The sequence below is a fragment of the Bos grunniens genome, chromosome 23 (genome assembly GCF_055505025.1).
Source record: "Bos grunniens cultivar Pamir isolate PY7600 chromosome 23, Bosgru_T2T1.0, whole genome shotgun sequence".
NCBI classification, from domain to species: Eukaryota; Metazoa; Chordata; class Mammalia; order Artiodactyla; family Bovidae; genus Bos; species Bos grunniens.
This window is the reverse complement of record NC_141187.1, coordinates 38,428,555-38,453,133: the sequence shown is the minus strand read 5'-3', so window position 1 is coordinate 38,453,133 and position 24,579 is coordinate 38,428,555. Positions and strand designations below refer to the sequence as shown.

The following is a 24,579-nucleotide window of genomic DNA, read 5'->3' as shown; positions in this document are numbered from 1 at the left end:
AAGCAGTAGAGCTTTTTCCAATTATTAAAACCGGAGAGGGAAAAAACACTGAGCCCTTCATTCAGATCAAGGCAGCAGATCAAGGAGAGTTATTTTCCCCCAGAATACTACCAGATCTCCCAGGGACAGTTTACTCTAGAGATTTTCTTATTTTATAAAAACTGATTTAAAAGGGCTTTCATATCCTGACACTAAGGCTCTCTTAGTTCATTTGCTTGCCATGAGTAATCCACCACCCAGGTGACCTTTTTCCTATACTTTGATGAAGCAGTGTACTCAATGGTCATAAAAAATCAAACTCAGAAACACCAAGATCCAATTTAGCCTCTCGGAGAAACTGGCTATGGAATTTCTGGGTCTCATCTGACTTTTTTTGTGTGTGTGTGTGTGTCTCTACAACCAAGCCTATCGAAGATTTCATAGGAATTATTTTTCTACAAAAGATGACCTCCAGAAGTGAAGATTGTATCTAGATATCAGAGTAGACTGCTGGATCAGAATTAGGCTGTTTATTTTGGATTCTGAGTTGAAAAGATTGGCAGGTAGCTCCAGTTCTGAAATAGAAGTGTGAGGGAGAACAGAATACATACAGGCTACGTGTAAGTCCCAGAAGAGGAGAAACATTTGCTGGAGGTAAACAAGTATTTTGATCTGTAATCTTTAGTGGAAAGAGACCATCTGACAGTTTCCTATGAGCCAGCCAAAGTACCCTTCAGAGGAGCTGGCTCTATGTGGACGCAGAACTAGCAAATAACATGCATTTTATAACAGAGCGAAAGAAATGATGGAAACCATCAGTTGAAGAAGTCATTTAGCTCCAAACACCAAGGTTTGAACTATGGAAAAGGGAATTGTGAAATGTTCTTCTTCTTCCCCCAAAACAACAGGCATGTGCACACTCACACACACACACACGCACCCAAATATTCAGGCCTTAATTTAAAGGGGCTGTTTAAATCATGGCTCTGACAGTGAACTTGCAAGGTTCCAAACGTATGAGGGTTTCATCGGTGTTGTCCCAGTTTTCTTCATTGCCTGGGACAGCCGAGAGCAGGAAATCAAAGGCCTGTTCAGAAGTAACTGGCTGTGCCTTCCACGTGCCTTAGGACCACAGGCGTCCTGCGAGGAGTGAGCACTGTCTGTGGCCCCACCCCTCCCAGAAATGCCCTCCCTGTCTGCTGGATACCCAGATTTTTGAGTATCTGGAAGATAGAGCCCACTTAAGATGGGATCCCCAAAGAGAAAAAGGACATTAAAGGACAAGTGAGGAAATCTGAATAAATTATAGACTTTAGTTAATAGTAATACATCAATAATTTGTCCACCTCATGCGAAGAGCCAACTCATTGGAAAAGCCCCCCATGCTGGGAAAGATTGAGGGCAGGAGGAGAAGGGGACGACAGAGGATGAGATGGTTGGTTGGCATCACTGACTCAATGGCCATGCATTTGAGCAAGCTGTGGGAGATCGTGAAGGTCAGGAAAGCCTGGCGTGCTGCAATCCATGGGTTCACAAAGAGTCAGACACAACTTAGTGACTGAACAACAACAATGCATCAATATTGGCTTATTAATTGTGACAAATGTATCATACCAGCGTTAGATGTTAATGAGAGGGAAATTGCACCTGGGGTGTGTGAGCTCTTTGTGCTATGGACAATAATTCTGTAAACCTCAAGCTGTTCTAAAATAAAATTTTATTTCTTAAAAATTAAGTCTTCTGTCATTTTTTTTCAGGTTTTAGTGCCAAAGAACCCCACATTCATGGGGAAAATGGTCGAAGTGGACATTTATGAATCAGGAAAACATTTTATGAAGGGGCAGCCAGTTTCAGACGCGAAAGTATACACACCATCCATCAGCAAACCATTAGCAAGAGGAGAAGTCTCGGGTTTAACAGAGGTGGGTAAAAGCGCCTTCCTCTCTGCCCAGCTGGTAAAAGGCAGCTATGGAAGCTCAGTGATTTCCAACCATGTTTCTGTTATCTTGTACAGTTCCCTTTTTATATATGCATGAGGCTTTAATCCTTTCTGACAGATTGAAATCCGAATTAGAAAGATGCATTTTTGCTGATGCCTATAGCTTTGCTTCTCTGCTTGCGGAGAGAAGCAGCTCTTTCTGCTTCTAGGCTAGAGGCAGAGGGCAGAAGCCATTATTTCCAGGTGAAAGATTTAACAGCAAAGATGATCTGATCAGTATGTTTCTGTGTCAGTAGATCCTGAGTGGAAGCAGGTAAGGAAAAAAAGGGTCATTTTCGTGCTTTGTGAAGATGGTTATAACACAGTAAAAAAAAAAAAAAAAAACTACCTACAGTTAAACAGGCAGTAAACCATGTCAGTGGATATGGTTATGGTGCCTTTCTCTAGGGTGTTAGCTGAGTATCTGCTTTAGTCATGTGGAGTGAAAATTAAACATTTTTTTTTTCTTTCTATAAAAAAGTAACCTGACCCCTATTTTATACCTTGGTAAATATGGCTGTTTGCCAGGCTCTCTCCTACATTTCATTGAGCTACAGCTGTAAAAGCTGATGGAGTGTGAAATGAAAATGTGTATCACATTTCTAAGCATCATTTGATGTCCTTTCTTCAACACAATTGTTAAGTGCTCCAAAAAAAATAAAAAGTAGAGCGCTGACTTAACATTCAGAAAAATGATGAGTGATATTTATCTGGCTGTGTAACTCCAGATTTGTTTTAGTAGATGTATTATCTCCCATCCCACCCTACCCCCACCCCAAAGCAATGGCAAAGGCACGTCCATTAAACGTTAGGAGTAGTGACAAAGAGGGTCGTATTATCTGTATTCTCACCTATTGTGATGACAGTCTCTGAAATCCGAAAGTGAGTGACAGTTCTCACGAGCTTGACAAGGACATGTGAAGACTCTGTGGGCACAGCCGTCTGACTGATGCGGAGTGATGTCAGCCAGCTTTTGTCGAAACCCTGCCAAGTGTATCAGCCCACTTGACCAGGAGGGAACTCTCCAACTTGATAAGCATATAAGCATAGAAATTAATGTTTTCTGTTGTTTAGAAAAAAAATCATACATCATACTTGGGGGTTTGGATGGATGACCAGGAAGGAGCAATGAAATCCAGCATTTGAATTCTATTGTTTTTGATATTTTGGGTAGTACTTCAGAAATTTTTCAAGCAAGCGACTTAAAAAAAAAAATCTCTTTTTCCTCATGGTATATTTTACAAGGTTGATTTTAAATTGCCACAGTGAAAAGAATTTTATGGCAAATAGCAGCAGTGGGCAAAACTGTTATTTCAAAGACCCTGCCTGATTTAATTCCTTCATGTATGCCTATCAAAATGGCTGGTATTTTAAAACATCACATTATAATTATATACAAGTGAGGAAAAGCAGCATCCTTTCATTGGTTCCTTCCCTGTAATGTTACTTCCTAAGAGGGCAGCCCCATTTAAATTCCACGGGCTAGTCTGTTCTATTTTCCTCTGCCTCCCTCCAGCCTGGGAAATGGTGTCATCAGCTCCCTGACCAATCCCTCCTCTGGGCTGGGTTGACCCTAAAGTCCTAGGTGAGATGAGGATAAAGGTCATTTGACTGCTGGCCCTTCTGCCCTTCTAGGAAATATAGGTTGATCTCAGGCATGAGGCCAAAGGGTTCAGAATATTGATTTGTGCATTTAACGTTAAGGGGAACATCCAGCAAGCCCTTTATCACCATTTGTGACTTCATGTAAATTAATGAACAGAGCTTTCCATTTTATTATTTGTCTGCTTTTAAAGATATGCCAAACTCGGGGTCAAAAAGCCTTCTTCAAAAAAGCATTTGTCCTGGTGTTACAAACGTTTTTGCTGATGATATGAACCAAAATAGATTAAACAGGAGAACAGCTCCCATTTTTATAGGATTTAGAGGAAGGCATAGAGGTTATAATCCTGCCTCAGACATTTTGAGCTCTTTGAGCTCTGATAAAGGTACTGGAACTCCTCAGTGAAAAAATGAGCTTCACTCTGTGGATGAAATGTGACCCTGGGGTCAGATAGAGCTGAGTTTGCATCTCGACTTGTCAATTTACTCCTCTGAGCTTTGGTTTAGTCTGTTAAATGGGAATAATCATTTCTTTCATGGGGTTGTTGAAAGGAACGCATTCAATAGTATGTAAACCACCTAAAACTAGGCTTGGGACATAGTAAGTAGTTACTAAGTGGTTGTCTCCCCTTTCCCCTAAATCTAGCTGCTTTAGAAACAGCAGACTCCGAAGATGACCTTTGGTTCTTAATTATTTAGCTGTGATTATGCAGTGCACATAATCTGTGGGGGGGCGGGCGGTGAATTTCTCTGATAGGGTAATCTATTCAGTGCCAAAGAAACTAATCCCATCAGAATTTCTATCTTCTTAAATTTTCTTGGCTTTTCCTGAGTTTTTCTACAGTAAATGCTTCCTCCTCCACACATTATAAAGAAATCTAGAAAAGCCAAAGCATCTAAATCAAAATACTGTAAAAAAAAAAAAAAAGTGTTTCCCATAGTAAATATGTTTCCTTAATTGAGAATATTATGATTATTCTTTAAGTCTTAAGCCCTACGCTACTTTGGACTTAAAACTGGGAGGGGTACAACAGACCAGGGGAAAAGCGCAGGCCGGTGGGAGTTACGAGATCTGGATCAGAGGATTCTGGCCTCTGTGGTGATAGACTCTGTGACCTTCTGTACATCACTTAGGTTCTCTGGACCTCGGTTGTCTCTAAGACTCAGTGTTTGAAATATTTCATCTGACAAAAACGGGTTGAATGCCTACCCTGTGGCAGGACTTTGAATTCTGTAAATATTAATAGACTAAGGCCTAGTTATTTTCAAACAATGATAGTTATGTGAATGCCCATAGCATGGTGGAAAAGGAAAGCTTCTGTAGAGTCAAAAGGTAACTGTCCTCTAAGAAATTATATCCTAATAAAAACAGCATGTAGTAACATTTTTAAATGGTTATTGCTATTCCTCTTTTCAGTTTGGTTAGAAGAATAGAGGGAAAAGAGAATAGGATAGAGAGACAAAATTTGTCTGATTATTTTTAGAGAAGATTGGAGCCAAAAATGCCACCTCTAACCAAATAGGGAACATTTTTGAATAAGTATTCTTTAAGGATAATTAATTGCAGAAAGAAAGCTATGAATTATTATCCTATGGAAAGCACTATAGGGTTCAAAGGAGTAAAAACATAAAGGACAGATCGTGCATTTTTCTGTGGACACAGTCAGGCAGCTTTGTTCTTAGGATGAAGAAGAGATGGGAGAAAGCAGAGGACATGTACATTTTCATAGGTGTTCTACGATAGTTGGAGAAGGAAATGCCAACCCACTCCAGTACTCTTGCCTGGAAAATCCCATGGACGGAGAAGCCTGGTAGGCTACAGTCGATGGGGTCGCAAAGAATCGGACACGACTAAGCAACTTCAACTTCACTTCTATGATAGTGATTCTCAAGTGTGGTCACCAGATTGGCAGCATCAGCAGTATATGGGAACTTGTTATAAGGCAAATTCATGGGCCCCAACCCCAAACTGAACTAGAAACTCTAGGAGAGGGACCTAGTCCTCTGTTTTTTCAAAGGCTGTTTAGATAATACAGACGCACACTGAAATTCAAGACCCCACTCTTCCAGGAAAATGATGCTCAAGTCGGGGAGGAGTGTTTGATGTTTGTAAAAGCAGTTTTACTATTTTAATGTAGTAATACCAGACTTTTAATATACCAGAGTGAGCTTACACTAGGTACAAAAAGAGAGAGGAAAAAAAGGATGAGAAAATGGACAGTGTTAACCATCTTCCCCTTGTTCCAAGAGGTGTTCGAGCTGTGAGTCCACCTTAGGAATACCAGGGAATGTGAGCACTGCTGCTGCTTGATAAAGACGAGCCACATCCACTGCTGATGTTTCTTCTTCTGTGGCCCCTGTTACCATACACCACTTGTATCCTCCCATCTCTTAGATCCATACTCAAGAAGTCAGAGCTATTTTGTGCCTTGCAAAAGAGAGAAAGGAAGACAATTCTCTCCTAATTCTAAACTTAGAAGTAAGCAGTTTTATTCCAAAGTGTTCCTCTTTTTAAGTTTCTTCGTATTTGTAAAGAATCACTTTAAAGAAAGAAGAGGCAGGGTGGCTCTCTGAAAAGAGCTCGAGACTTGGAGCCTGGCAGGTATGGGTTCAGACCACAATTCCTACAGTGTTGTACAGCACACCTTCTTCAGTCAAGTCTCTCCATCTGTAGAATGGAGGTAAGTGATTTGCAGAAGATTAAACTAGATAATGTGGACAACATACCCACGGCATAGTGTGTATGTTAGTATTTGATAAAGGGATGCAGTAAGTATTCCTTTAAAAATCAGTGATTTAATGGCTTTATTTTAATGTCTTTACTGTTCTAAGTGGTACATTGCTTCCATTGGTCTTCACCATCCAACACAGTGTAGCGAATAAGAACATGGATTCTGTATTCTGATCATCTGCATTTGAATCCCTGATTTACCATAAGAAACAGAGCTTGGGACACTTATTCAACCTCTTTCCAGCTTAGTTCTTGCCTCTGGAATTGGGGAATAACAACAGTACCCACTTCATAGAATTTCCATAGAAATGACTCAGCAATCAATCAATGTCAGCTCCTGTTACAGTAAATGTTGGTCACTGATAATTAATAATAATTATCATTATAATTTGCAGCACATGCTACAGCATCATTTCACTTTAGGCAATGAAGGTAAAAATTGCACAGTCTTGTATCATTGCAAATGTTGTGCTCATCAGCCATTGATTTTGTACAGATCAATTTAAGGGTTCCTCCACACAGTGAGAATGACAAATTCACAGAGAGAGACTCATAACAATCTTATATCACTGACTGTTCTTACTGCCAGGCATTTCTTTCTCTTATTCCTTACACTGCCTTTTAAAGAATATTCTAGAATGGAGACCAGGACCTGCCCTGTTTCTCACAAGGGAAGGGAAGGCGGCCCCAGGGTCCCCGGCTGTCACCTGTTTCTCATCTACCGGGACTTTGATCCTAATAATGTATTCACTTGAGCGGTCAGATAGCTCAGCACCAACACAGCCGACTGCCCGCAGAGAGGAAGCGGGAGTTTTAAAGGGTGGCGTGGTTTGCCTCATTACCAGACAAAGGGCCAGCAGGATGTTCAGGTGTACTGAGTTTTATGTACAAACTATACTATATTTTTGGAGCTTTGACCCTTAGAAAGGCATCGTTAAAATGCTTTCCTCTCCATCTAACGTTCATTTCCAAAACCACTGAAGTAAAAGGGTCTATTAGTTCTGGGCCAGATTTGAAAGTGCATGAAAACTGCATTCACGAGGTTAAGAAATGGCTTAATAATTAAGTTAAAACATTTGAAAGTAGATCTAATTTCAAACAGATCAGCTAACCGTGTTAGAAGCAAATGAAGGTGTGTTCCTTCCTATTTTTGCTTCCACACCCCACCCCCCAAGATACTGGCTCCAGTCCCAAAGCAGTTTTTCCTAGTTTTTTTTTTTTCCCCCTTTTAACTTCTTGTAAGATTGAATTCTTCATTGCCCATATGTTCAATCGGTGTCACGGTGAGAACTATAGCACGTTTAATATTTAGTCCATTTCTCCTGTTCTTATGGCTTCTACTTAGTTTCATTTGTAGATCTGTTAGGGCGTATTTGGGTTTCACAGTCTAGATACATAGCTTTTATTCTGTGCGCTTGAGCTGAATTTATTGGGGATTACAGCCTAACTCATACGATTATGTCAGTTCAGAAGGCCTTTCGTATGTTAGCTGTGTCTTCCACTCACCAGTTTGAGTACCATCCACAGTGTGGTCAGAGCAGGCTGATGCTAAACCATTAGCTTTCATTTCACTTGTATCACTAACTGTGCCATCACTCGTGATAATATTCCCCCTCTTGAGGCTTGTGGCCAGGGCATAGTGAGGGGAATTGCATGCATCAAGGAACTGACTCCACCTCAGTGATAATAACAATAGCTGCCATTTACTGAGCCTCTGCTATGTGCTGGGTGTTGAGGCTTCTTACCTGTGTTACCTCCACTTATGATTCCAGTCTGGATTAGAGCAGCAAGAACACTCAAAAGTGTTCTTTACACGGCTGTGCACGCTCACGAAGAGGCATCCTAGGGTGGGACTGGGTCCTCTGCATCCTTTGCCCACATGCGGGGAAGCAAGTGCAAGGGGCTTGAGGCAAAAGCGGGGGCAGACTCCCAGGGCAAGGAGGGGCTCAGGGCGAGAGAAAAGAATCAGGCCCCTGAGCCTGAATGACTCACGCGTTCAACCCACGGGTAATGCCTGGCCTCTTAGGATATGTCTTAGCACTTACTGAACATATTATCCCAGCACTGGACTACATATTGGAGATAGAAGTAATGAATATGGTCTTAGCCTTTGAGATTTGAGCCTGGATGTTCTCCTGGTGGCTCTGCTGTTCTGTTGTGACCCTTGTTGGGAGGGATTGGAGTGAGAAAGGGTCCTGTGGGTGTGCGCTGGCTACCCGTGTGACGTCATTGCTCTGGTGATGGGAGTTTTACAGGTGATCCCCACCAAATCTCAGATGCCAGGACTGCTCTTTGGTATTCTCATTTGGACTATGTTCCTTTCCTTTCAAAAGTCTTGAGCTTTTTACTCAGGCATCAGTGAGCAGTGCCAAGTATGATCACGTCTCAGTTTGTCTGGGTATAATTAATAACAGTGCCTTTTTTCATTCTTTGAGGGGTCCTCGTTTGGATGATAAATCAAGTGGTCCTCCGATCAGTCTGTAAAGTAGGTCCAGACTGCTTGGGGTCAGGAGTCTAAGGTGTGATCCTTGCCCTCAAGGAGATGGAAGTGTAGTTGGGAAAGGAAGACAGGTGCTTTTTGAACAAAATCTGTAATATATAAGGTGATAAATGAGATGACATCAGATCAGAAGAAACTGGAAGATGGGAGACCTTTGTAGAGTTGAGGGATCAGCGAATATATGGATCAGGGTTCTCTAAAGACGACAGAAAACAGTTAAACAGAAAGGGGTCCAAAAAGGGATACTGAGCAGTTCACAGAATAATTAGAAGGGCTGCGGAGCAGACTCTTGGCTAAGTTTTCCAGAAACAAGACCCAAACCACATAGAAGCTGCTGGTAAGAGATGTTGCCTCTGCCCCTCTTGCCCCAGCAAGACAGAAGCCCCAAGCTCCTGTCTACTTCCTGACGAAGCTTGCTTCACAATCCGGGTCTCAGACCTGTTGCATCTGAGTGTGGAACCAGGGCTTCAGATTTGCACCAGAAGGACAGAAGAGGATGGGAAGATGGAACGTGTTTCCTGGAGTCTGTATCAGTGAGGTGGAATTTACAGTGTGGAGAACACTAGTGTGATGAGGGTATTCACACAGTTCCCACTGCAGAGGGTGGCATGGGTCTGATGGGGTTAGAACTGGACTGGAAGATAAGAAGGACTTAATCAGGCAAGTGAAGGAGAAGATTCTTCTCAGTACCAAAGGAACATAAGTCAGTGACAGAATGAGCAGGAATGAATTTGGCTTTCTTTGGGCATCTGTAAGTAGATGTGGGCAGTTGGGCGCAAGTGTATAATAATGTTCATTGTAAAGAGTGGCCCTCTGGGCTTTGAAGTGAAGGAGCAGATTATATTGGGTTTACCGGGTGCCTCAGTGGTAAAGAATCCACCTGCCAATGAGGAGACACAGATTTGATCCCTGGGTTGGGGAGATCCTGTGGAGAAGGAAATGGCAACCCACTCTAGTATTTTTGCCTGGGAAATCCCATGGACAGAGGAGCCTGGCGGGCTACAGTACATGGGGTCAAAAAAAGAGTCAGACATGACTTATGACCAAACAACAACAGCAGCATGTTACACTGGGTTGACTAAACAGCTCATTTGGGGTTTTCATAAGATGTGACAGGAAAACCTGAATGAACTTTCTGGCCAGCCCAATACAGTAGAGCACATGTATTAGTCTATGATACTGCAGTAACACATTAACCCTGAAATCTCAGGCTTAACACAGGAAAGGTTTATTTCCTAGTCTTCACTGCAACACATCTAGTACCATTTATTGGGTGATCTCAAACCATGGCTTATCTGCTCTACACAGGCACTCAGGGACCCAGGCCGACCGGCTAGAGAACCAGCTCTTCACGGCCTCAGCACAGGAGGGGCAGAGGGTATTTCTACTTCTGTCCATTGGCCAGAAGTATTCACATGGCCTAGAGTTTAGGAGATACACACTTCTGTATGAATAAGATATGAGGGAGTACTGGGAGTTTCTGCCATGCACGCTGGAAGGGTTTTGAGCACAAGTATAATGGTGAAATTTGCCTGTGTGAGCCAAGTTCACAGGAGCAGGGCCGCCCCGTCTGCTCCGTTTGCCACCAGCTTTGGGTCATAGCACAGCGCCTGACTCAGAGCTGGTGCTCTGTGCACATTTGTAGAATGGACTTGACTCTTACTGATGCGCACAGTAGGAGAGAGGCTTTCTTGGCCGGAGGCAGGGAGGTTGACAGTGCGTGATAGGCTGATAATCCTCGGTTCCTTCAGCTCAGGACATTAGTATATTCTTCAAAGGCTAAAAAAAAAATCACAGTCAAGCCACCCAGCCTGCTCTTTGAAGTCATTTGACATCTTGATAAGCAGATTGCAAAAGCCTCTTTTTAAATTGATAATAATCTTGCAAGTTTAAATTCTTTTCACGGAAACTGTAACGATGAGGACCTTAGAGCCAGGCATGCTTCTAACCATCAATTTTCAGCCTGTTTCTCCTGTCATGTTCAGAGTACTAACTTTGACTTGTGCCTAAAATAATAGAAGCATGAATACCTTCTGTTTTGTAGCACAGTTTGCCACGTTTTAAATTTAAAGGGCTTCAGAGAAACAAATTCTCTCCTGTCCCTCAACCTCCCCGACACCATTGTATAAAACTACTGAGAAACATAAATGTACAAGCCATGTGTCAAGTCAACAGTTGTCTGGTAGGAAGTCAACCTGTAAAAGTAAGATCTGGTAACTTTCAAATTTGCCACCACTTGAGAAGTCCAAAGGACAAAAAAGGAAAAGCCAAAAAACACTGGAGATTTACATAATCGAGCTCAGCATTTTCCCTCTGGAGGCCCCCAGCTCTTGGGGATTCTTTCTTGCAGATATCCACTCTGAAAGACAAGTATATCCCTCAAGCACATAAACTTTGTGATCTTTCTACATAGATTTGGGATTTTGGTTCTGTCCCTGATAACTGTGTGATCATTGGCTGGTTACTTACCATCTCACGGTGTCTTTCCTCTTCAATAAATTGAGGGTAATAGAGTCCATTCAGTAGAGTAATTCTGGCAGTGAAATGAGATAATGCATGGGAGGCACCCAATGGTACTGGCACAGAGGAAGTGATCCGTGACTATGTGGTACCAAATTGGAGGTGTGCTGATGATCACTGAAGATTTATTTGGGCCTGGTTAACTGAGATGCTAATATCACATCCATGACATATATACCGTGAGAAGAGGAGGCGGTCATTGGTCTTTTCAGTAACGTTTATAACCGCAACAGCGTTTTTAAAAGTATCAGATCAGATCAGTCGCTCAGTCGTGTCCGACTCTTTGCGACCCCATGAATTGCAGCACGCCAGGCCTCTCTGTCATCACCAACTCCCGGAGTTCACTCAGACTCACATCCATCGAGTCAGTGATGCCATCCAGCCATCTCATCCTCTGTCGTCCCTTTCTCCTCTTGACCCCAATCCCTCCCAGCATCAGAGTCTTTTCCAATGAATCAACTCTTCGCATGAGGTGGCCAGAGTACTGGAGTTTCAGCTTTAGCATCATTCCTTCCAAAGAAATCCCAGGGCTGATCTCCTTCAGAATGGACTGGTTGGATCTCCTTGCAGTCCAAGGGACTCTCAAGAGTCTTCTCCATCACCACAGTTCAAAAGCATCAATTCTTCGGCGCTCAGCCTTCTTCACAGTCCAACTCTCACATCCATACATGACCACAGGAAAAACCATAGCCTTGACTAGATGAACCTTTGTTGGCAAAGTAATGTCTCTGCTTTTGAATATGCTATCTAGGTTGGTCATAACTTTCCTTCCAAGGAGTAAGCGTCTTTTAATTTCATAGCTGCAGTCACCATCTGCAGTGATTTTGGAGACCAGAAAAATAAAGTCTGACACTGTTTCCACTGTTTCCCCATCTATTTCCCATGAAGTGATGGGACCAGATGCCATGATCTTCGTTTTCTGAATGTTGAGCTTTAAGCCAACTTTTTCACTCTCCACTTTCACTTTCATCAAGAGGCTTTTGAGTTCCTCTTCACTTTCTGCCATAAGGGTGGTGTCATCTGCATATCTGAGGTTATTGATATTTCTCCCGGCAATCCTGATTCCAGCTTGTGTTTCTTCCAGTCCAGCATTTCTCATGATGTACTCTGCATATAAGTTAAATAAGCAGGGTGACAATATATAGCCTTGATGGACTCCTTTTCCTATTTGGAACCAGTCTGTTGTTCCATGTCCAGTTCTAACTGTTGCTTCCTGACCTGCATACAAATTTCTCAAGAGGCAGATCAGGTGTTCTGGTATTCCCATCTCTTTCAGAATTTTCCATAGTTTATTGTGATCCACACAATCAAAGGCTTTGGCATAGTCAATAAAGCAGAAATAGATGTTTTTCTGGAACTCTCTTGCTTTTTCCATGATCCAGCAGATGTTGGCAATTTGATCTCTTGTTCCTCTGCCTTTTCTAAAACCAGCTTGAACATCAGGAAGTTCACAGTTCACGTATTGCTGAAGCCTGGCTTGGAGAATTTTGAGCATTACTTTACTAGCGTGTGAGATGAATGCAATTGTGTGGTAGTTTGAGCATTCTTTGGCATTGCCTTTCTTTGGGATTGGAATGAAAACTGACCTTTTCCAGTCCTGTGGCCACTGCTGAGTTTTCCAAATTTGCTGGTTACCTAAAATGAATACTTTGTGATCATGTTTCTAAGTTTCCCCTTTTCACTGACTTTGAGTGCTGTTTCTTTTCTGCTCCCCTTCAGATGATGTCAGTTCCTCTGAACTGTCAAAAAGCATCATGGTGCAGGATAGTGTTACTTGCTACAGGCTTTTTTAAAAAAAATATTCTTGTAGGAGGTGGTTTTCCATGCTCTGTACTGTATAATCTGATAATAAACACAAACAATCTGCCTAATTGGTCTCCCTCTTTTTACCATCTATAAAAGTCAGATCATGTTTCTCTTGTGCTCACAACCATCTAGGATTCCATGACCTAACATATGTACCCAACAGAATTAAAAGCAGGCATTCAAATAGATACTTATTCTGTTTATATGCCAATTATATTGTAACCAGTGTTCATAGCAGCATTATTCACTATAATCAAAAGCTGAAAACAATCCAAGTGTCCATCAACAAATAAATGGATTAAACAGAATGTGTTTGATATGTTGATATATACATGCAATGGAATTTTGTTCAGCCATAAAAAGAAATGAAGTTCTGATACTTGCTACCACAAGGATGAACCTTGAAAACATTATGCTAAGTGACCTGTCAGGCACACAAAAAAACAAATATTACATGATTCCACTTATATACAAGATCTAGAATAAGCAGAGCCTTTTTCTGTAGAGCCAGAAAGTAGATTAGAGTTTATCAGAGGTTGTGGGTACAAGGGTTGTTTCTTAATGGTTGTAGGGTTTCTGTTTGGAATGATGAAAAAGTTTTAGAAAGAGACAGTGGGGATGGTTGTACAACATGGCAATTGTAATTGCCACTGATCTGTACACTTAAAAATGATTCAAATGGTAATTTTTATGTTATATGTATCTCATCACAGTAAAAAAAAATTTTTTTTTAAAGTCTAGGGTTTCCCATGACACTCAGAATGGAAGCCAAAGGCCCTGTAGTGACCTCCAAGGCCTAGTGCCTTGCACACCCCGCTGGTCTCTCTACCGTATCATCGACCTCTTCCCCGTCAAACCCGCTAAGCCAGCCACAGGCTCATGCTGCTCCTTGGATGTGAACACACCGAGTTTGCTCCCTCCGGAGGGCCTTCCCGCTTGCTTGTCCCTCCGCATGGAACATGCTTCTCTTAGGTGCCACATGACATGTCTGTCATCTCCTCCAGTCAGGTCTCTGCTGAAATACCACCTTATCCATGAGGCTTCCCGAGGAGCCCTCTGTAAAATAGTTACCCCCGCCTTCTGTCAGACCTAGTACTCGCTGTCCTGATGGTACATCTTACCATCAGACATAGCAAATATTTATGTGCTTGTCTCCAGCTAATAAACAGGAGTCCCATCCATGAGGGCTGAGCTGTTCTGCTTTGCTCACTCCTTTGGCCTTAATGTCTGAAATAGCGCCTGCTCACTCGGTGTCTCTTGAATGAATGAATGAATATATTTGTGCTGTTAGGGTATCCCTTACTTCATTGATTCTAAAACCATATACCCAGTGGCACTGAGGATAGTACTCAGGATGACAGGGTTGATTGTGACAGCAGGTAACATCACCCATTTTTTTTGTTGTTCTTATTGTTTAAAACCCAAACTTCTGCCAAAACACTCTCATGGTGACCCATTTGGACAAAATCCCTAAGAGTAATTATTTTGAGTTGGACTGATTAAGGATTAACTGCAAGGCACTCAGTTGTTATCTTCATCTACATCCCAGTTCTCAGTTTGCTCCGTGTGAGGAGGAGGATGGTTTCAGTTGTGGTTTAAGAGATTATCAAAAGGACTTAATTGTCAACGAAGCATTTTGACCCAATTCATCCCTTCTTTTTTTTTTAACTTTACCACACCTGTGGAGCAGCTTGCTTATTTCCAGCCAATAATTTGGAATAGATGAGTTCTGATTTCTGCTACTGTCATGAACATTGTAATCCCAGGCTTTATAGTTCTAAGCAAGCCTCCTGGGGTAGGTGTGTGTGGGTGTGTGTGCACATCTGTGGCTGATATTTAGTAAGCAAAAGAGAGAACTGTACTATTAATTTTGACTCTCTCTACCCTACCCTGCTCCTTATTTTGGTGAGTGTTAAGAAGTTGAAAATAAGGAAAATGTAGGTTTATTTGAATGGACGTTTGGTGCTAAGATTAAGAAGGACAAATAAAATGAAAGCATTCAGACAGAAGCCCACAGTGGAGGGGTGAGAAGGCAGCGAGCCTGAGCAGTCACCTTCATTCATCGCTTCTTCCCCGGACTCTCTCAGCAGTGACATTAGGGATGCTCGAGTGAAGATGTGCCTCCCTAAGTTTATATTTTAGGGATAAAATGCAGTTACGATAGAGATAATTTTCTGCTCTGAAGATAATTTTGTATTCTAAGCAAACTTTTTAAAATTAGGAGATTTTGAGTTTCTTTTCCAATAGTGTACTGCACTGCATAATGTATATTTCAAGACAGTTTCCTTGCATTGATCACATATTTGGTTTCGATAGATTTTCTGTGTAGGCCATATGTTCAGGCTCAGTTAAGAAAAGATTCTAAACTCTAATTTATCTTGAGTTCTAAGATATCAAACGATTTATCCTTCCTCCCTATTAGCTCTCACTTCAAGCTGTAACAGTGCCTCTGGGCCATGAGAAAATTTACACATAAGAAATATTTTGAATTTGTTAAAAGAAGTTCAGAGCTTAAGAGTTGTTTTCAGATCTCTTGAGTAGGATGAAATACGATCTTACAGGAAATAATTAGGTGATGGGCAGATGCCGAGCTTTGGTTTTTGATATGATTATGTATCTTTCTTTCACTTGGCACAGCTCAAGTCAGAAAGTTGGGCACCTAACAAGGAGGGGTCACCGAGACCACACAGGGGCACTTCAGATCTGTTCCTTTGGTGGACGTCAAGCCAGAATTATTCAGGATAGACTCTGAAATGCATTTGATCCTATGGTAGATAGTTTAATAATTTATGTTTGGCCTTATTAGCAAAGCCATGTGTTTACTCGATCACCAAAATAAGATGAAAAAAACTGAGATCATAGTGAGTTTTTTAAGTGTGTATGTGGTCCAGTTGAAAACATTTTCTTTGCAGTTTTAATGATCTTATGGCAAGTACACATTTGAGGTGGGGGGAGGGGAAATGACACATGAATAATGGCTGCTTTAGAATTGCTCATGCCCCAGAGTGGCACCCAAAGGCTGATGGTACTGTGCTGTCATCTTGTAATTGCAGCAGAGGTTTTCCAGTGTCAGTTTTCTCCCAGAATAAATGAACAGGTGTACTAGATTCCCAGTTTCATTTGTTGATCCTGTTACATGATGACGTGCCTGTAACACTAATGGACTGTGTGTGTAGCGTTCTTTCCGGAGACTGCAAGAGCTAGAAAATGCTACCATGTTTGGTTTGGAGATAATGAACACTCTTAGTGACGTGGTATTAATATGCTCCCAATTAGAGACAGGTCCCGAAGAAGAGTGGAGAAAGGTGCCTTGGCCTCTGTGATCCCCTGTCTGTCCTGGCATCAGATAATGACACGAACGCAGGGACAAGGTTGTCTGTGCGTCCGGGAAGGGGAACTGGCACATGGAATGCCATCGCTGGGTCCTGGCAGCACCTGCAGGTGGCAGGGCTGAAGAATTCACTTAGAAGCTGCGCTGCAAGATGGGGAGACAGTTGGCAGCTCTCTTACAGGGATCTCTCTTATTTGAGCAGAACCAGACCAACTGTTCCTCATTAAAACACATTTTGCAGCATGTTCTAATGTGAGCAGATTAGGGATGTGTGCGTGTCGCCCATGCAGAGAAAACCCAGTGACACACCATCCACCGGTCACGTTTACTGAGTCTCAGCATGGCTCAGAGCCGCGAGACAGGTCGTGTGGAATCCCCTGACCTGAGGCTGGTTTTCCTGGACGGGCATTCTGTAGGGAAACACAGAACAACACCATCACCTCCCTGTGAAGTGGACAAAGTCATTTTGGTAGGAATATTGATACTGGCAGTTGTTTTAATAATTAGGCAGCGCCTTGATTTTTCTCATTTGTTCGCATTGCGTTATAAGTGTGTCTCTGATGCGTAAGCACCCAAGCTGGACTTAATATGACTAAAGCCATACCTCTCCCCCTTCCCCTTTACACCTGCTCTATAAGCTGGACAAGTACTTCAGGTTGGGAGAAACTCACGTTAACTTCTTCACTGAGTGGTTGGCAGAATTAAAGGAGAGATGGCATGGGGAATAAAAACATGTGCTGGACACTTGGGGAACATTCCAGAAACACTGAGTCTTCTCCTTTGTGTTTATGCACAGAGCTTACCTTCCGCCTGCCGTGCCTGATCCTTATGCCTCTGGCTCTGCAGCCGTGTCTCACTTTATAAATGTTTTTGGTGAAAAGGAGAAGGACGTTGGAGCTGTCTCTAACTTAGTTCCTTCCTTTCTAGTTTCCTTGAAAATAGCACCACAGCAGTGGTGGTGTGATATTGGAGGAAGGTGTTATCTGCTTCCTGAGGTTTCTGAACATCAAAATTGGTTTGGTTTCTAGGATTTTTTTTTTTTTTAGTGTATATTCATGGTTCTATTCTAATAGATTTATTACTTTCATAGGATTTGATAAGCTACACCTTTGAAAATTCGTAGAATATGTTTAAGAATTTGGATGTAAGTATGTTTAGAACTTAATCAATGAAACAATGAGATTTACAAGGAGGAAAGATCATGTTAATTAAAGTTAGCACTTTCTCAATATGTCCTTAATCTACTGTGACTAGATAAATACGTGAATCTTTTTGACTGAGCAGAGGTCATATCCTGCTCTGTTTCCATCTGTCTTGTAAAGGCACTTCTAAATGGAATTTGACTTCTTAAGAATTATAGATCTGAGCGTTGATGTTTGGTCATAGTAAATAATAAAATTTCTTGTATTTGTTGTATTACAGCTTGAGAGATAAAAGTGTGTCTTGAATTTCAAAAGTTAATAACTCTGAAAATGTTTAAGAGGTTTATGGAAGGTTCAAGCCTTCTATTTACTTTCCAGAACTATTGACTATGCCAAGTTTTTCTTCTCTAAAGTCAGTTATGTGCATTAATCTATGCACATGTCTATGTTTAAACTTTATCTTGCTACTGGTTATTTATCATCACTTCACCTATAAGCACTTTTTTTCCATTACAGCATGGAAATACTATATACACTATTTTCTAACCATGAATGCTGCTTCTGACTGTGGAAACTGCAAGAGTTGTGCGTTTGCATGTTAGACGAACTTGGACTTTATGAGAAAGTCCTTGTATTACCTTTATTTCCAAATTACTTTTCCTTCAGTATCCCAGTGGTAATTGACAATTGAAATGTGCAAAGCTACATTGTAGTTGGCTACCAATTACTCTGTCATCTGAGAAGCTTTTTTTCAATCATATTTAAAAACACATCATCAGACTCTTTTAATCAAGGTCATGAATTGGTACAGAGTGAAGACCTGGAGGCTCAGATGGTAAAGAATCCGCCTGCAACGCGGGAGACCTGGGTTCGATCCCTGGGTCAGGAAGATCCCCTGGAGAAGGGAATGGCAACCCACTCCGGTATTCTTGCTTGGAGAATTCTTGCTTGGAGAATTCCATGGAGAGAAGCATGACAGGCTACAGTCCATGGGGTCGCAAAGGGTCAGATACGACTGAGCAGAGATAATAAGAGAAGCACAGTGTGGTAAAGACAGGCTGCGTTTTCTCTCTGCTGCCCTGTTGTCAGGCTCACATTGCTCTCAGGGAGAGTGGCCGGTCAGGGGGCTTCTTGTGGCTGTGGGGGGAGGCCACTGCACTTCCATACGCTCCTGTGATGCAGCCTGTCCCTCCAGGACAGGAGAGTGCTGGCACCAGATGGGTCAGTTATGTTCAAATGTGTTCAGTGTTTGTGTGGGAGAGGAAAAAAAAAAAATCAGTGCCTGAGGAAGAATGACTAAGGCAAACCCAGCCCCAGATAATCTACAATGGTAGTTTAATAGGTACCGTTTATATTTTGAGCAAAATTTTATGGCAAATGAGTTGGAAGGAGCAGAGGAAAAATTTTTATGAAACTCTTGTTAACAGTCTAAGGGATTTTTTTTCCGACTCGGAGCACAAGTACTTTACCTATTCTTGTAGCTTTGTGAAGCAGAAGGTGTTACGAAGTGAAAGTCTCTCAGTGGTGTCCGACTCTTTGTGACCCCGTGAACTATACAGTCCATGGAATTCTCCAGGGCCCAGAATACTGGAGTGGGTAGCCATTCCCTTCTCCAGGGATTTCCCAACCCAGGTCTCCCACATTACAGATGGATTCTTTACCAGCTGAGCCACAAGGGAAGCCTGAGAATACTGGTGTGGGTAGCCTATCCTTTCTCCAGTGGATCTTCATAAAATCAACCAAACAGGTGGGTCAGTGGTAAAGAATCCGGCTGCCAACAGAGGAGATATGAGACGTGGATTTGATCCTTGGATGGGGACGATCCCCTGGAGAAGGAAATGGCAACCCACTCCAGTATTCTTGCCTGGAGAATCCCATAGACAAAGGAGCCTGGTGGGCTATAGTCCACGGGTCGCAAAGAGTTGGGCACAACCGAGTGACTAAGCAGACACAAATGATTAAAGCTTGGAGACTCACCTAGTCCTGCCCCCAGGCAGCCTGACCCCTGATCCAACACCAGTAATCACCGAGTGGCAGCTTCTGGAATTGCAGGCACAGAACCAAGGTCCAGCATTCAGAGCTGAGGGTTGGGGTAGGTCTTCCCTGAAGCTTGTAGAGCTTAAGACTCAGGAACTCACACTTTGAGGGGGCCATTCCAAGCGCCTGTACCTAATTTTGAATTGCTTTTTTTTTGAGAGAAGGCATCAGGCCCCACGGTATCTGGATCTGTGAACCTCCTGAAGTTCTCTGCCAGGTGTGAGCCAGGCTGTGTATATATGTGCACAGACGCCTCCACATTTTTCTGGGGGACCAGTCTGTAGTCCTCACTGACTTCTCAAAGCCATCTGTGACTTAAGAAGATCAAAGGACTCAGGCCTAGGAGAAATTAATCAGCCTCTTAGTTCTGGTCTTGTAAAGCTAAGCTTAGAAAGTGATGGTTTAATTGCTAGAGGCAGCAACCGATGACTTGTGTACAGTTGTGCCCACTGATCACCAGAGACATGGCTGAGCCTGTTTTTAACCAGCTAGATCTCATCTGCAATACATCCTCACACCCATCCATCCATCTATTCATTTCTGAACACTTGCTTGCGTGCCTGCTCTGTGTTTGCAGCTGTGGAGGTTCCGAGAGCCCAGAGATGAACTAGGCGACCTCCCTGCTTTTGAGGAACTTGCAGAGCTTCTGTCGTTTCAGCTGCAGAAGTACACGTTCTTTCCCAAGGCTGCCATTATCCTTATGAGCGCTGTCCTTCAGACCTTGGGGCTCTTTTAAATGGATCAGAATGAAAGCTTGTCATCATATTCCCCGCTCCAAAATACCACACAGAACACCCATCTTACAAGAGAGTGATTCCCAGGGCGTGTCGAGGTACAGGTGTCTCTGCTTTGGGGACAGTATCTCCATCTGACCAGCTGTGAGCCTCCTTATCTGGGCCCCCGGCACAGCGACAGCAGGGGGTCAGCCCAGGTCCCCAAGGAGCCTGGAAGGAAATGATGGCGTGACTGCCATTGGAATTGAGAGATATATCCTCGTGATCAAAAGCTGCATTAATTTTGCAATTAGTCTCCTGCGGTCAAAGCAAGAAAATTCTTCCCTATCTTTCACATGTAAGTCTTTGCTGGTAGAAATTGGGTTGTGAAAGTTCTTCTCATTTCCCCCTTCCTATTCTTTGTCCCTCCATTACCCACTCACCTGAACTCAAGTGTTGTTGATTCTACATCAGAAGTCTGTCGTTCCCTCCTTTCCATGCCTCCAGCATGGAGGTCCTCGTCGCCCTCCACCCCATCTCTCGCCACAATTTGCCCCAGATTCCCTACCCGCATTCTCTCCCCTCCCCTCACTCCACCCTACTTTCCTGCCAGAGTCGCCTCTGTAAAGCACACTTCCAGCACTTCTGCTGTGCACAGTGGGGCTGCCGTTCCCCGCAGGGCCGAAGCTGTCACAAGCGGATTGTTTGAAAGCGTGGAAAGAAAGAATAAGCGAAGGGAAGTAGCTGTTCAGAGACCTTTGGTGCTTCTGTGGATTTCTTGTGCAGTCGTGCCCCTGGGTCACCCCCTCCTCCCCATCCCTGCTTCATTCCTTCCACCCAGTATTCTCCTTCCCCAATCCCCACCTCCATCTCTCAAAATGCTATTCAGGTTTCAACAGGGGAGGCACTGATTCTAAGGCCTGTGCATCAGGTGGAAATCTTATATCATGGAATCAGAACTACACTTTGAAACCCTAGAACCACCCTGAGAGTGGCCAGGGGCCCCCGTCCTCCCCACACCTGCAGAGATGCCTGAGGGAACAGACACTGCCTCAGAATTCTCACTGTCACATCTCCTGGCTCCTCATGTCCCCACCGAGCTGGGTTTCCCAGTCTTTCCATGTCTGGTACCCAGAGGGTCACCCAGAGGGTTATATGGCACCCAGGGTCAATGGAAGGGCTGCGTGTGGGGTGGATCCCTCTGGCCACCTAGACCCCTTCAGGTGCCCCCTAAGGGTCAGGAGCAGCCCTCCTACAACCAGTATGTTTGCTGAATAAAATTACTTCCTGTGGTTTTTCCTTTGTCGTTATTCTTTTCCTGAGTAGATACAGTCATATCCCTAAAAGTTAAGTTCCTTTGTGATGCAACTCCATATCAGTTCTGCCCTTCAGGGAATTCTACCTTGATTCTCCATAAACACTCCTTGTCTCTCCCATATAGTTTGAGTATAACCTGGAAATTTATGAACTTGGTCTTACCCTTAAAGGAAAGGAACCGTCGCTTATACCTGACTTAGCCCACCCGACCTGTGTGGGTGTTTGAATGCGTCTGTGGTGGGTTTTGAATGTGTCTGTGGTGAAGGAGTAAGTGAAGCTGCTTCTTACATCAAACTAGAATGGTTCTGCAGTGCAAAGGAGGCCATCAACAAAAGGAATAGGCAACCAACCAAATGGGAGAAAATATTTGCAGACTGTGTATTTGGTATCTGATGGGGGGGGTTGATACCACAAACATATAAAGAACTCATGTAGCTCAATACCAAAAAAGAAAAGTGATTTTAAAAATGGGCAGAGGATCTGAATACTCACCAAAGACATACAGATGGCCAACAGGTGTGTGAAAAGATGCTCATCAGCACTAATAATCAGGGAAATGCAGATTAAAAGCACGATGAGATATCACCTCATACCTGTTAGAATGGCTACTATCAAAAGAGATTAGAACTAACAATGCTGGTGAGCATATGGAGAAAGAGGAACTCTCGCGCACTGTTGGTCGAAATGTAAATTGGTGCAGCCGCTCTGGAAAGCAGTATGGAGTTTCCTCAACAAATTAAAACTAGGACTATGGTTTGATCCAGCAGTTCTACTTTGGAGTGTTAGACCAAAGGAAACAAAAACACTAACTCAGAAAGATGCCTGCATTCCCGTGTTCATTGCAGTGTTTTTTACAGTAGCCAAGACATGGGCAGGGAAGCAACCCAATGTCCATCAATGGATGAGTGGACAGGGAAGATGTGGCATATGTACGCAATGGAATATTACTCAGGAATAAAAAAGAAGGAAGTCTTGGCATTCACAACAGCATGAATGAACCTTGAGGGCATTATACTAAGTGAAATGCATCAGAGAAAGACATGAAATCTAAAATAACAAAACTGATTGTATAGGTGCAGAGAACCCCTCGATGGTTGTCAGAGACAGGGGCATGGCGGATGGATGACATGGGTGAAGAGAGTCAAAAGATACAAACTTAGAGTTAGAACTACATTCCGGGGATGTAAGGTACAGCACGGTGACTGTAGTTAACAATTCTGCGTTGTATACTTGGAAGTTCTAGAGAGTAGATCTTTAAAAGCAGTCTTTACTAGGAAGGAATTTTGTAACTGTGCTGTAACAAGACCTACTGTGATGCTCATCTCAGTGGATACAAATACTGAATCCTGTGTTGTACACCTGAAACTAATACAATGTTATATGTCAGTTATATCTCAATAAAAAAATGTGTTCCTTCCAGGAATCTTTTGCTGAGTTGATATAATATCAGTGCTTTTTTCTTTTTTTTTTTTTTTGTCCTTAAAACCTTTGCTTTCCTCTTTGTTTCTGTCTCCATAGGAATTCAGAAATAGGCTTGGGAATCACCTGAATTCAGTACCCCACACCTCAGCTGCAAATCGACGCGAGTCGGCCAGTTCCCGAATGGTGCTACGATTGCAAAGACTACACCAGGACTTTGCACTGAAGATGTCTGTGGGCCTGGCTCTGTTTGCTCTTCTTTTTGCGCTTTTGGTCAAGGTCTATAATTAAAACACAACCAGCTGAAGCATCTGTGAAGAAGAATAAATTTCTAATTCAAATCTTCAAAGAAAAGGAGAGCAACCACATCAGTTCTCAAAGGGCAATGATTTATACTGGCCTCACTAACGGCTCTTCAGCCACACTCTTTAATGAGGCTTCCCTGTCTCACATTGAGTTGGACCCATTGGTTATTTGACCTAAAATCTAATAACGGCTGCCATAGCATATCTTTTCAATTAAGCGCCCTTGGGTTTATTTTTAGCAAAAAAAAATGCAAGTGGTTGCATTTTCTTTAAATCACCAGTCTTCAAGTCAGAACCTGTTTGTATGGCGGGTCTGGTTACCTCTTCCTCATGCAGGAAGAATTTTCCATTTTCAATAAACATTTTAAAATCTTATCTTTCTCTTTATGCGTTGTTTGGGGCCCCAATATTACAAAGCTTTTATTTTCCACAGCAGATGTGTTACGGAAAAGTTTATATGGAAACCTGTGTTTGGAACGTCAGTCCTTCCGGAATGCACAGGAAGAGCCTGCCAATTAAAGGATCCTGGCAACATTTTGAAAAATCTGAGGAATCACCCCCCTCTTTAATAACCCACAAACTTTCAAAAACTGGATTTGTCTAAAACAAGCTCTGCCTCTTTTCTGGCTTTTTTTTTTTTTATCTATTTACATCAACTGTTTATTTCTACCTGATGTCATTGGTGTTCACTAAATGAAGTGACTTGTGTTACAATAAAAGCAGTTGGTGTAATGAACAAGTCTCACGACTATTCGAATTTAAATAATTTATTTGGATTGTACAGTTACAGGAACATCAGGCACCCTGTGGTTACAGGACAGTTTTCATTTTAAATCCCCACCCTCTTCAGCTTGTGGTTTTATCCCAAAATGTTTTGACCTCTTTTGTGTCTTTAAGGAATCTAAGTTCAAATTATGTCATCAGTCATTGATTTAAAAAAAAAAAAAAATCAAAGACTTCAGTATATACCTCTCAAACCTGGTATGTGGTTCTAAGAGATCATATTTAAAATGCAAGGATCTGCTCTTAACCCTCTGGGAGCCCTGCAGTGACTCAGCCACTTAGGATCCTGCTGATCCATCAGCAGGAAGAGGGAGAAGAGTTAGCAGAGTATGGGAGGGAGCCTGCTGGGTGCTTCCTTTTTAAGATACATGCAATCATTTTTTTATTAATAAACAGTGGGTTCCAGCATAGTACTG

At 42.6% G+C, this 24,579-nt stretch overlaps 1 protein-coding gene across 8 annotated transcripts in view; it reads left to right on the top strand.

Annotated features, from left to right (window-relative positions):
* The window catches only part of CDKAL1 (CDKAL1 threonylcarbamoyladenosine tRNA methylthiotransferase), a 640,160-nt gene extending 616,405 nt beyond the window's left edge, over positions 1-23,755 (top strand). For all 8 annotated transcript variants that reach the window (XM_086370076.1, XM_086370056.1, XM_086370074.1 and 5 more), the window contains 2 exons: positions 1,737-1,901; positions 23,175-23,755. In XM_086370076.1, the coding sequence (XP_086226202.1) occupies positions 1,737-1,901; positions 23,175-23,366 (357 nt within the window). In that variant the 3' untranslated portion in view covers positions 23,367-23,755. The remainder of the gene's footprint in view (positions 1-1,736; positions 1,902-23,174) is intronic.
* Positions 23,756-24,579: the final 824 nt, after the last annotated feature.